Genomic DNA, 13,350 nt, shown 5'->3' on the forward strand with positions numbered 1-13,350 from the left:
TTTGGTTCATACTGGAAATTGTTTATTGAAAACAAGTGACTTTTCTTTAAGAAAAATAGAGTTGAATTGAGTATATTTTCATTGAGTACAAACTTATAACATTTGTACATATAAACAACCAATGCAGGTAAGTGCACATCACCATATTCATCCCATTATGGGCTCTTCAACAGTGATTTTTATTCTCAAATGAATTTTGGAATCACTTTTACAAACAATTTAAATTAAATGCATAGATCCATTTCTAATACATTGTGAAACAGTTTAATTTGTCAGAACAAAATCAGTTAAAATACTGAACTAAAATATAGATTTTATGTGCCAACTAAAACTTATGCCTAAGAATACAATTAGAATGACTTTTGAAGCACCATACCTACTGTGTGATTCTTCATATTGATTTTAAAGCAAATAAGAATTGAACAAAGAAGTGTAATGACAAAGGCAGTACTGTTCGGTCCACATGTATGTACAGGGAAGTGTAGCAGTAACACTGATTCCAGAGGGTTGTGTGTGTTGTATTTTTAGTGCCCGGCAAACTTCAGGCCACGAGTCTGGCCCTACAGCTCTCAGAGCCGACTGTCTGCTAGTAGTGCCTGTATTAGGCCCTGTTCAGAGAGTACAGATATAACACAGAAGTGGAGACACCTGTCTGATAGGAGCATTGTGGCGCTTCATATGGTCTCTGTAGTGCTTGAACATGAAGAGCATTTCACTCCCCTTCACCACTAACCTGGGAAGGAATAGAACAAAATATATATTTGCTTTACAAAACAGAGTTGTCACATTACTATGCAAATGCTTTTTGTATATGATAGAGAAACTGTTGACCAAGTTCATGTTTCAAAACATTCTCTCCCTTTTGATATAAAGCTGTGCTCTATTCATTAGGTGTACTGTAGCTCATTTTCAAACATGCATTATGATACATTACAAGCTCAAAACATGTTTCAACAAATTACAATTATGATAAATGGATATTTGCATGACAATTAATCGTTACCCCAAATGTAATAATGGTCACAGCCCTAGCTCCCCGTTTGACAAATTCAGTGAACAGAAACTCCCACGTACGCTACTCACTGTCGTCATCGGAGTCGAAGCTGAAGAGGGAGGAGCAGGTATTTTGTGAGAGGTGTTTCTCCAGTTCCTCGGTGCTAGTGAAGGAGGAGAAACACTTGGAGCAGCGCTGTCTTTGAGGGGCCTCCTTCTCAGCCACCACCTCCTTCTTCCCCACCACACTCCTCTTTACAGCAGCCTTACTGCCAGGCCCGCAGGAAGTGACCTCACTGGGCTTCCTGCGCTTGCGCATGCTGAGGGCTGCCTCGGTCAGGTATGTAGAGGGGGGCGGGCGGATGAGGGGAGCTTTGGCCAGTGGTAGGTAGGAAGGATCCTCTTGTTTGAAGGTCTTGTGTTCCGCGATAACCGGTTCCTCTCCGCCAGGCACCACCTGAGCCAAACTGACGATATTGTCCACGTCCCTCATGGTCATTGGCTCAGTGATGTTTTGGAGGATTCTGGGATGGGGGTGTGTGGATGTGGTGGTTCGGGATGGGGGTGTGGGAGAGGTGGTAGTGGTGGCAGGGACGGCTGTCTCGGGGCCTTTGTCTTTCTTATCCTTTTCAGCATGGCCGTTGATGAGTTTCAGTGTGCAATGATTAGGAGGTGTGGTGACAGCACCATGAACAGTGCCTGGAGTCTCCATTGGGCCATCATAGTCGTTACCGTTGGTGTCTGACTCCGGAGTCTGCCCCTCCTCTTTGGATGCGCTCTGCTCCTCTGTCGGCTCGTCATTAGGCTGGCCCTGGATGTAATGCCTCCACTCATGGTCGTGGAGAGAGGGGAGACGGGAGAAGATCAGCCCACAGCCAGAGTACCCACAGGGGGCCTGGAGAGGCAGGTGCGTATCCATGTGCTCCCAGAGTAAGTGGCTTCTGTAGAAGCGCTGGCCACAGTTCAGGTGGAGACACACCTGTTTCAGAGGAGCATCATGGATCTTCATGTGTTCTAGGAAGTGCTGGTGGTTCCACAGGTACCTGGAACAGAAAAGAATAGAGACATAAGCAACACCATTTTCAACAAGCTACGGCCTGTTTTACCGGCTCAACCATCTATGGGCTGGTTCCCCAGCCTAATCATGGAGAGCAGTAGATTTGGTGTTCTCACTGGCTTCTGCAAGTCGTGTCTCAGGCCTGGCCTGAAGAACATTTCAAGGTTGAAATATTGTTTTGATAGAAATCATTTGACAACAGTGTGTCCCTCTTTTCACCTGTTACAGTGAAGGCACTTCTCATGAGGATCAGAGCGCCTGCTTTTGGGAGTAGGCGTTTCCCTCTGCCCCCTCCACCCGTGCACTGTCACATCCTGGCTCTTCGCCCTCTGTTTCCAGCGGGCCTCGCCCTCAGGGCTCAGCTCTGTGGTAGCGCCCTGCTCCAGCTCGTCTTTAGACTGGGGCTGGGTATAGTGCCTCCACTCGTGGTCGTGGAGAGAGGGGAGGGTAAAGAAGATCTCCCTACAGCCGGAGTACCCACAGGGGGCCTGGAGAGGGCGGTGGGTGTCTATGTGGTCTTTGAGCTCCTGGGCAGTCTTGAAGCGTTGGTCACAATTCGTGTGGAGACACGCATGTTTTAGAGGAGCATCGTGGAGCTTCATGTGGTCTCTGTAGTGCTCAATCACCAACAAGAGCCTGGGGCACAACAACAAAAAAGATGGAGACATAAGTGACACCATAGTAAAGTTGGAACCCCCGCCCCACCTAGATACATTTTGGTCTAGTTGGAGCCTACATATTTTTCTGTGCCTTTGCATCTGACCTGGGAAATAATCTGTGGGGAAAGACCCTTCTTACCTCTGGCAGATCTGGCACTTCCCCTTCCCCCACTGGAAGGTCTTGTCCAGGACGGCTGCGTCCTCCATGTGGTAGGTGACAGCGTGTCTCAGCAGCGATGGGCCGATCTTCATAAAGATGCTGTCACAGCCCTCTGAAGGACACAGGTGGTACTGCTTCTGCTTCCCCTCCTCCTCTCCTCCTTCGCTCTCCTTGTCCTCTCCTCCCTCTGTCTCCTTCCCAGGCACCACCTCTCTCACGATCACCACTTTGTCTTTCACAGTCACCTGTTCATCAGTCACTTCCATAGACTTCAGGTTGTCCATGTCCATTTTACACTTCTGGTTCTGGGTCTTTCTGATCAGGTTTCTCAGGTTCTGGATGATTCTACTCTGCTTGCTCACCACCGGCTTGGCTTTAACACGTTTGGGTTTAGGAGGCTGGTCCGTCGAAGTCGAGGGCTCAGTCACGTTCTCAACAGGTTTCGCTTCGTTCTCTGAAGCTTGATTAATATTCTTTGAGGGATATGTCTCCCCATTGACAGTGGGTTTGACCTTAATGTTGGCTGTGGAAGTTCTCAGTTCCTCTATGTGCTCTAGAACGTGTTCCCTGGCGCGGTTGTACCTTTGGAAGTGTTTGCCGCAAAAGACACAGCTGAGCCTGGTCTTTCTCAGCTTCAGGTGGGCCAGGGTGTGTCTCACCACGTTGCCTCCCTTGAAGAGTTTCTGGCAGTGGCTGCAGTGGAAGCGCAGGTGTTTGGAGCGTACTGGAGCCTTGCCTGGCTTGGTCTGTTCACCCTGCAGGTGCAGAAACAAGCTGTTATGCTGTCAAAGTGGAGAGGTGATAATCACAGAACCGGTGTACTAGATAAACACTAAAATAACTCTGAAGGAAGGTTAAACATACATTATAGATTAACATTATAGATGAATGAATCACTAGATTATTTTCTCTCCAGATAACACTAACCTGAGTGTTTGAGTCTGGTCCCGCCTCTGTCACTGTGAATTCACTTTCTCTAGAAAGTAGTTCCTTAGCAGCTGTCCCTTTGGAAAGTTTGGCGTAGATGTGGAACAGTTTCAGTGGACACTCCTCCATCTCCAAGGCTGGACCATCCAACTCTGGGTCAGTTTGCTCACTGGGACCTTCTAAAACCTTCACGTCTGAAGGCTCTACTTCTAAAGGCTCTACTTCTAAAGGCTCTACTTCTAAAGGCTCTACTTCTAAAGGCTCTACTTCTAAAGGCTCTATGTCAGAAGGCTCTACTACTGAACGTTTGGAGTCTAAAGGCTTTGCATCTGAAGGGTCTACCTCTGAAGGCTCCACTTTTAAAGGTTCCACCTCTAAAGTCTCCACCGCCGAAGTCTCCACCGCCGAAGTCTCCACCGCCGAAGTCTCCACGTCTGACTCTGGTTTATACTTAAACGGTCTCTCACCATATACACCATTAGGCAGTCCCATGTTAACATATTTCTCAGACTCACTGTGCTGTTGTTTAATACGAACACTGGGTTCTAGATGACTCTCTACCACTTCCCGGTCAACAGGCACTTCATTTTCAGGGAAGGACAGCTCCATGCCAGATATAGTCCGACGGTAAGGTCTCTTACTCTCCCTTCCCTGCCTCATCTCTCTCTTATTTTCCTTTTCATGCCACCTCTCTTTCCCCTCCCCTCCCTGTCTCTTATCCTCTCCTCTCATTCCCTCCCGTCGCTTCTCCCTCATTCCCCCTGGGGATATGTTCTCCGTCTGTCTGGTCATCTCCAGGAGCAGCCATCTTGGTTTCCTGCTGCGTCTCTTCAGGATCTTGTTCTTCACATGTCTGGCCAGGTATTCTCTCTGCCGATTGGCCGGTAGCTTGGTGGAGCTTTCAGAACTGAGATTGTGAATGAGGGAGTACTTAATGTCTGGGTCGTCAGCATGCTCAATATCTGACCTACACTTTCTTCTCCTCCACCTCCTCTTCCTCCTCCTCCTCACAGGGAAGTCCTCTGTCTGTGACTCAGGAGCATCCCCATTCAATACCTCTTCGGGTTCCTGACCTACAGTGTCAGAGCTCTCCAGTGCTGTGTTAGTGTGTGGGTGGAGGTGGGAGGCATCTGTGTGTATTCTGCATGTCTCCTCCTCCATCCAGTAGCTTGGTATCCACTCCTCCTCCACCTGCTCCAACTCCTCTTCCTCCTTCAGCTCATTTAGAGCATCCCTCATGGCCTTGTCAGTCATCAGCTCCAGACAATGGGTTCTCAGGGTCAGCAGATTCCAGAACTCTGGGTCAAAGAACAGACCTTCCTTCAGCACCTGGACCAGGACAGAGTTTTCAATTCTAAGTATTACATTATTATTACAACATGTATCCTCAATGAGGAAATCCAACATTTTCTTACATAGAAAAAAAATACATAGCCCAATGGGCTTTCAAATGCCATACTGTACAATGAAATACACTTTTGACAAACAAACCTGTAGGATATAGAAGCGGATGTTGGTTCTGACATGGGTGTGCTGGGGGTGTGGCTCCTCATCGGGGTATGTGTAGAGCAGATACATGGTCTTGTAGGCCTCCATGCTACGTTCCAGACAGAATACCAGCAGGGCACAGAGGCGACATACCTCCAGGTCCCTGGGGAGCAGGAAGGCGATGGTCTTACACAGTAGACAGCGTGTTACAGGGTCAGACTGGAGGTCTGTCTGTAACGCTGTAGCACAAAGCTCCACACACAAGGGCACTCCCTCACTACCCATCTGGCAAAGAAATAGGAACAAAGTTTTACATTTAATTATGTAAATAGCAGAACAACAAAGTGTATTTCTAAGTCAGGGTAAACTAAGCAAACAAGAGTGTCAGATTTGTTGGTGGTTGGCTGTACACCCACCTCTGCTGTGATGACTTTGATGAAGGGGAAGATGGCGCTGGCGTTGATGGCGGAGAGCATCAGCTGGCGACACTCAGACAGGAATCCCTGCTTAGAGGGATGGGCCCTGAGGTACAGTCTGCTCCACAAGAACACCAGATCCCTGTATGAACGCAACATTCTATTATGTTACAGTACTGTATTATTACTGACCAGATTTAGTACAGTCGTGGCCAAAAGTTTTGAGAATGAAACAAATATTAATTTTCACAAAGTCTGCTGCCTCAGTTTGTATGATGGCATTTTGCATATACTCCAGAATGTTATGAAGAGTGATCAGATGAATTGCAATTAATTGCAAAGTCCCTCTTTGCCATGCAAATGAACTGAATCCCCAAAAAACATTTCCACTGCATTTCAGCCCTGCCACAAAAGGACCAGCTGACATCATGTCAGTGATTCTCTCAATAACACAGGTGTGAGTGTTGACGAGGGCAAGGCTGGAGATCACTCTGTCATGCTGATTGAGTTCGAATAACAGACTGGAAGCTTCAAACGGAGAGTGGTGCTTGGAATCATTGTTCTTCCTCTGTCAAACATGGTTACCTGCAAGGAAACACGTGCTGTCATCATTGCTTTGCACAAAAAGGGCTTCACAGGCAAGGATATTGCTGCCAGTAAGATTGCACCTAAATCAACCATTTATCGAAAAATCAAGAACTTCAAGGAGAGCGGTTCAATTGTTGTGAAGAAGGCTTCAGGGTGCCCAAGAAAGTCCAGCAAGCGCCAGGACCATCTCCTAAAGTTGATTCAGCTGCGGGATCGGGGCACCACCAGTACAGAGCTTGCTCAGGAATGGCAGCATGCAGGTGTGAGTGCACACACAGTGAGGCGAAGACTTTTGGAGGATGGCCTGGTGTCAAGAAGGGCAGCAAAGAAGTCACTTCTCTACAGGAAAAACATCAGGGACAGACTGATATTCTGCAAAAGGTACAGGGATTGGACTGCTGAGGACTGGGGTAAAGTCATTTTCTCTGATGAATCCCCTTTCCGATTGTTTGGGGCATCCGGAAAAAAGCTTGTCCGGAGAAGACAAGGTGAGCGCTACCATCAGTCCTGTGTGCCAACAGTAAACCATCCTGAGACCATTCATGTGTGGGGTTGCTTCTCAGAACACAGCCATGAATAAAGAATGGTACCAACACATCCTCCGAGAGCAACTTCTCCCAACTATCCAGGAACAGTTTGGTGCCTTTTCCAGCATGATGGAGCACCTTGCCATAAGGCAAAAGTGATAACTACGTGGCTCGGGGAACAAAACATCAATATTTTGGGTCCATGGTCAGGAAACTCCCCAGACCTGAATCCCATTGAGAACTTGTGGTCAATCCTCAAGAGGCGGGTGGACAAACAAAAGCCCACAAATTCTGACAAACTCCAAGCATTGATTATGCAAGAATGGGCTGCCATCAGTCAGGATGTGGCCCAGAAGATAATTGACAGCATGCCAGGGCGGATTGCAGAGGCCTTGAAAAAGAAGGGTCAACACTGCAAATATTGACTCTTTGCATAAACTTCATGTAATTGTCAATAAAAGCTTATGAAATGCTTGTAATAATAACACTTATGAAATGCTTGTAATAATACTTCAGTATTCCATAGTAACATCTGACAAAAATATCTAAAGACACTGAAGCAGCAAACTTTGTGGAAATGAATATTTGTGTCATTCTCAAAACTTTTGGCCACGACTGTACATGAAGTATACATCACAGTGTTACTGACTAGATGTAGTACATGAAGTATATACATCACAGTGTTACTGACCAGATGGAGTACATGAAGTATTTATATATATCACAGTGTTACTGACCAGATGAAGTACATGAAGTATATATATCACAGTGTTACTGACCATATGTAGTACATGAAGTATATACAGTGCCTTGCGAAAGTATTCGGCCCCCTTGAACTTTGCGACCTTTTGCCACATTTCAGGCTTCAAACATAAAGATATAAAACTGTATTTTTTTGTGAAGAATCAACAACAAGTGGGACACAATCATGAAGTGGAACGACATTTATTGGATATTTCAAACTTTTTTAACAAATCAAAAACTGAAAAATTGGGCGTGCAAAATTATTCAGCCCCTTTACTTTCAGTGCAGCAAACTCTCTCCAGAAGTTCAGTGAGGATCTCTGAATGATCCAATGTTGACCTATATGACTAATGATGATAAATACAATCGACCTGTGTGTAATCAAGTCTCCATATAAATGCACCTGCACTGTGATAGTCTCAGAGGTCCGTTAAAAGCGCAGAGAGCATCATGAAGAACAAGGAACACACCAGGCAGGTCCGAGATACTGCTGTGAAGAAGTTTAAAGCCGGATTTGGATACAAAAAGATTTCCCAAGCTTTAAACATCCCAAGGAGCACTGTGCAAGCGATAATATTGAAATGGAAGGAGTATCAGACCACTGCAAATCTACCAAGACCTGGCCGTCCCTCTAAACTTTCAGCTCATACAAGGAGAAGACTGATCAGAGATGCAGCCAAGAGGCCCATGATCACTCTGGATGAACTGCAGAGATCTACAGCTGAGGTGGGAGACTCTGTCCATAGGACAACAATCAGTCGTATATTGCACAAATCTGGCCTTTATGGAAGAGTGGCAAGAAGAAAGCCATTTCTTAAAGATATCCATAAAAAGTGTTGTTTAAAGTTTGCCACAAGCCCCCTGGGAGACACACCAAACATGTGGAAGAAGGTGCTCTGGTCAGATGAAACCAAAATTGAACTTTTTGGCAACAATGCAAAACGTTATGTTTGGTGTAAAAGCAACACAGCTCATCACCCTGAACACACCATCCCCACTGTCAAACATGGTGGTGGCAGCATCATGGTTTGGGCCTGCTTTTCTTCAGCAGGGACAGGGAAGATGGTTAAAATTGATGGGAAGATGGATGGAGCCAAATACAGGACCATTCTGGAAGAAAACCTGATGGAGTCTGCAAAAGACCTGAGACTGGGACGGAGATTTGTCTTCCAACAAGACAATGATCCAAAACATAAAGCAAAATCTACAATGGAATGGTTCAAAAATAAACATATCCAGGTGTTAGAATGGCCAAGTCAAAGTCCAGACCTGAATCCAATCGAGAATCTGTGGAAAGAACTGAAAACTGCTGTTCACAAATGCTCTCCATCCAACCTCACTGAGCTCGAGCTGTTTTGCAAGGAGGAATGGGAAAAAAAATTCAGTCTCTCGATGTGCAAAACTGATAGAGACATACCCCAAGCGACTTACAGCTGTAATCGCAGCAAAAGGTGGCGCTACAAAGTATTAACTTAAGGGGGCTGAATAATTTTGCACGCCCAATTTTTCAGTTTTTGATTTGTTAAAAAAGTTTGAAATATCCAATAAATGTCGTTCCACTTCATGATTGTGTCCCACTTGTTGTTGATTCTTCACAAAAAAATACAGTTTTATATCTTTATGTTTGAAGCCTGAAATGTGGCAAAAGGTCACAAAGTTCAAGGGGGCCGAATACTTTCGCAAGGCACTGTATATCACAGTGTTACTGACCATATGTAGTACATATATCACAGTGTTACTGACCAGATGTAGTACATGAAGTATATATATCAGTGTTACTGACCAGATGTAGTACATAAAGTATATATATCAGTGTTACTGACCAGATGTAGTACATGAAGTCTATATATCACAGTGTTACTGACCAGATGTAGTACATGAAGTCTATATATCACAGTGTTACTGACCAGATGTAGTACATGTCTCCGTTGTGTAGCCGTTGGCTGAGGAAGGCTTTACACAGAGACAGCAGCAGCTCATCTTTCTCCTGGCTCTCTGCATTACAGATTATCTCTACTGCGTCTCTGCCATCTATCTCAGCCATCTGAGGGAGGAAACAAAACCATGAGTCCATGCTGATGATGCTCATTGTCCATCAACCTACTCTGATTAGAGAGACTGTCTAAAGATAGAGTGAAAGGTAGTTATAGATGGTTGCTGTACCTCTTCGTGCAGGTGTTGATGTAGTGAAGCCTTGTACAGGCATGTGAGGTAGGCCTGGTGGAAGAACAGGTGCCTCCACACCTCTGGGTGCTCCAGGCAGCACTTAGCCAGGGCCATGGCCTCCTGCACGCGCTCACAGGCCTGCAGGTACCGCACACGCAGCTCAAAGAACATTGGCTTCTCTGAGCTCAAATACTTCTCCACTTTAACAGGGAGAGAGAGTGGGAGAAGGAATAGAGGAAAAAAGGAAGAGGGGGAGAGGAGATAAAAGACAATAAGAAATGCATAGGAACCTCACAAACAAAAAAACAAACAGAGAATGTATATGTACCTTCTGTCTGTGTGAGGGCTGTGTCTTTCAGGATGGATTGCAGAGCGGGTCTCTCCCAGGGACCGCCATCTTTGATGATCTGCCTCACCTGCAGCAGGTACACGTTCCTGTGTCTCAGCAGGCGGCGATGACAGGCCTACAGAGGAGTAATAAAAAAATAAAAGATAGTCACACACTCTATATAAAAACTCACAGTAATTTATTGGGTAAATCACCAACGTTTCGGCATCACTGTGCCTTCTTCAGGGTCAAAGAGGAGGAAATGGGACTCACATTAACACTGTTTACATGGATCATCATGATGATTGCACTCAGTGAGAATAAAAACATGACTTTTTTTGCCTCACCTGAAAAGAGGCTAATATGTCCCTCAGGGGGGCTTCTAGGAACTCCTCTTTCCCAAAGAACAACATCAGCTCAAAGAAGCTCCTGAAAATTACATTTACACACACACACACACACACACACACAGTGCATTTGGAAAGTATTCAGACCCATTCCCCTTTTCCACATTTTGTTACGTTACAGCATTATTCTAAATTTGATTAAATACTTTTTTTTACTCAATCTACACACAATACCCCATAATGACAAAGCGAAAACAGGTTTTTAGACATTTTTCCAAATGAATTGCATTTAAAAACAGATACTTTATTTACACAAGTATTCAAACCCTTTGCTATGAGAGGTTTCCTTGCTTGGCATTTAGGCCAAAGTGTTCAATATTGGTTTCATTAGACCAGAGAATCTTGTTTCCTGTAGTCTGAGAGTCCTTTAGGTGCCTCCAAGTGGGCTGTCATGTGCTTTTTACTGAGGAGTGGCTTACGTCTGGCAACTCTACCATAAATGCCTGATTGGTGGAGTGCTGCAGAGATGGTTGTGCTTCTGGAACTATATATACACACACAGTATCAGTCAAAAGTTTAGACACACCTACTCATTCCTGGGTTTTCTATATTTTAAATAACACATATGGAATCACGTAGTAACCAAAAAAAGTGTTAAACAAATCAAAATATATTTTATATTTGCGATTCTTCAAAAAGTCACCCTTTGCCTTGATGACAGCTTTGCACACTCTTGGCATTCTCTCAACCAGCTTCATGAGGTAGTCGTCACCTGGAATGCATTTTAATTAACAAGTGTGCCTTGTTAAAAGTTCATTTGTGGAATTTCTTTCCTTCTTAATGCGTTTGAGCCAATCAGTTGTGTTGTGACATGGGATGGGATGGGTGGTATAGAGAAGATAGCCCTATTTGGTCCAAGTCCATATTGTCAAGAACAACTCAAATAAGCAAAGAGAAACAACAGTCCATTATTACATTAAGACATGAAGATCAGTCAATCTGGAAAATATCAAGAACTTTTAAAGTTTCTTCAAGTGCAGTCGCAAAAACCATCAAGCGCTATGACAAAACTGGCTCTCATGAGGACCGCCACAGGAAAGGAAGACCCAGAGTTACCTCTGCTGCAGAGGATAAGTTCATTAGAGTAACCAGCCCCAGAAATTGCAGCCCAAATAAATGCTTCACAGAGTTTAAGTAACAGACACATCTCAACATCAACTGTTCAGAGGGGACTGCGTGAATCAGTGCTTCATGGTCAAATTGCTGCAAAGAAACCACTACTAAAGGACACCAATAAGAAGAAGAGACTTCCTTGGGCCAACACGAGCAATGGACATTAGACCGGTGGAAATCTGTACTTTGGTCTCATGAGTCCAAATTTGAGATTTTGGGTTCCAACCGCCGTGTCTTTGTGAGAACCAGAATAGGTGAACAGATGATCTCCGCATGTGTGGTTTCCACCATGAAGCATGGAGGAGGTGGTGTGATGGTGTGGGGTTGCTTTGCTGGTGACACTGTCAGTGATATATTTAGAATACAAGGCACACTTAATCTGCATGGCTACCACAGCGATACGCCATCCCTTCTGATTTGTGCTTAGTGGGACTATCATTTGTATTTCAACAGGACAATTACCCAAAACACACCTCCAAGCTGCGTAAGGGCTATTTGACCAAGAAGGAGAGTGATGGTGCTGCATCAAATGACCTGGCCTCCACAATCACCCGACCTCAACCCAATTGAGATGGTTTGGAATGAGTTGGACCGCAGAGAGAAGGAAAAGCAGCCAAAAAGTGCTCAGCATATGTGGGAACTCTTCAAGACTGTTGGAAAAGCAATACAGGTGAAGCTGCTTGAGAGAATGCCAAGGATGTGCAAAGCTGTCATCAAGGAGAATGGTGGCTACTTTGAAGAATCGCAAATATAAAATATATTTTGATTTGTTTAACACTTTTTTTGGTTACTACGTGATTCCATATGTGTTATTTCATAGTTTTGATGCCTTCACTGTTATTCTACAATGTAGAAAATAGTCCAAATAAAGAAAAACCCTTGAATGAGTAGGTGTGTCCAAACTTTTGACTGGTACTATCTATATATACACACAGTTGAAGTTGGAAGTTTACATACACCTTAGCCAAATACATTTAAACTCAGTTGTTCACAATTCCTGACATTTAATCCTAGTAAAAAAATCACTGTCTTAGGTCAGTTACAGGCTGACCACACCGCTCGTGTCGTGTGCGCAAGCATTGCAAAATACATTTAGAAATCTATGTTATTCAATTATTGTGCGCGCCAACGAGTGTCTGCGTTGCCAAGGGCTAAAATAGAAATCAGTTCATTTCTGACGCAGATTGCGCTGCAAGTCCTGCCTCTCCCATCTCCTCATTGGTTTATAGAAGCAGGTACCCATGTGCCATCTCCTCATTGATTATACCCACGTGGGTGACTGAAAGACAAACAAGGTCAGTGGCGGTAATGCACCTAATTTATGAAAGTTGCCAATTGCAATATAAAGTCAAGAGAAGAAAAAGCCTGGAAGGAAGAGAGATGACTAGAGACAATTTGGTTGACTGTTTTATGTGTGGATTAATTGCCGGAGTAGAGGACCTTGTGCATTTCAGGTAAAATAACAATCAATGTTTATATCCCAGGACAAATTAGCTAGCAACAGCAAGCTAGCTAAATAGGATAACTTAGCTAGCAAGTGCAAGCTAGCTAGCTAAATTACCATAAAGGTTGAATGCTTTTCGACTTGTCTCCATATTAATGTAATTGGTTCAGAGTTTCTTTTGATATTTTAACCTGAGTGTCGTGATCGCGTTTGGTGTGGGGGGACAAAATAAATGTATGCGCGCAGCCGGTTTGGGTTCCATGTAAGGATCTTTAAGCTTTAACTTCCTGACTGATGTCTTGAGATGTTGCTTCAATATATCCACATAATTCT

At 44.5% G+C, this 13,350-nt stretch overlaps 1 protein-coding gene across 3 annotated transcripts in view; it reads right to left on the reverse strand.

The window, feature by feature from the left end:
• LOC139402689 (zinc finger protein 654-like) overlaps positions 1-13,350 on the reverse strand; it is a 22,031-nt gene continuing 8,681 nt past the window's right edge. The window contains exons 3-14 of one of the 3 annotated variants that reach the window (XM_071146603.1): positions 10,401-10,482; positions 10,054-10,189; positions 9,723-9,925; positions 9,467-9,603; positions 5,701-5,842; positions 5,288-5,569; positions 4,214-5,125; positions 3,797-4,138; positions 2,849-3,624; positions 2,270-2,686; positions 1,075-2,036; positions 599-733 (exon numbers count right to left, since the gene is read on the reverse strand). In XM_071146603.1, coding sequence (XP_071002704.1) covers positions 1,076-2,036; positions 2,270-2,686; positions 2,849-3,624; positions 3,797-4,138; positions 4,214-5,125; positions 5,288-5,569; positions 5,701-5,842; positions 9,467-9,603; positions 9,723-9,925; positions 10,054-10,189; positions 10,401-10,482 — 4,390 coding nt within the window. In that variant the 3' untranslated portion in view covers positions 599-733; position 1,075. Of the gene's footprint in view, positions 734-1,074; positions 2,037-2,269; positions 2,687-2,848; positions 3,625-3,796; positions 5,126-5,287; positions 5,570-5,700; positions 5,843-9,466; positions 9,604-9,722; positions 9,926-10,053; positions 10,190-10,400; positions 10,483-13,350 lie in introns of all 3 variants that reach the window. The other 2 variants (XM_071146597.1, XM_071146590.1) reach the window with 2 other exon arrangements.

Source organism: Oncorhynchus clarkii, chromosome 3, assembly GCF_045791955.1.
Source record: "Oncorhynchus clarkii lewisi isolate Uvic-CL-2024 chromosome 3, UVic_Ocla_1.0, whole genome shotgun sequence".
NCBI lineage: Eukaryota > Metazoa > Chordata > Actinopteri > Salmoniformes > Salmonidae > Oncorhynchus > Oncorhynchus clarkii.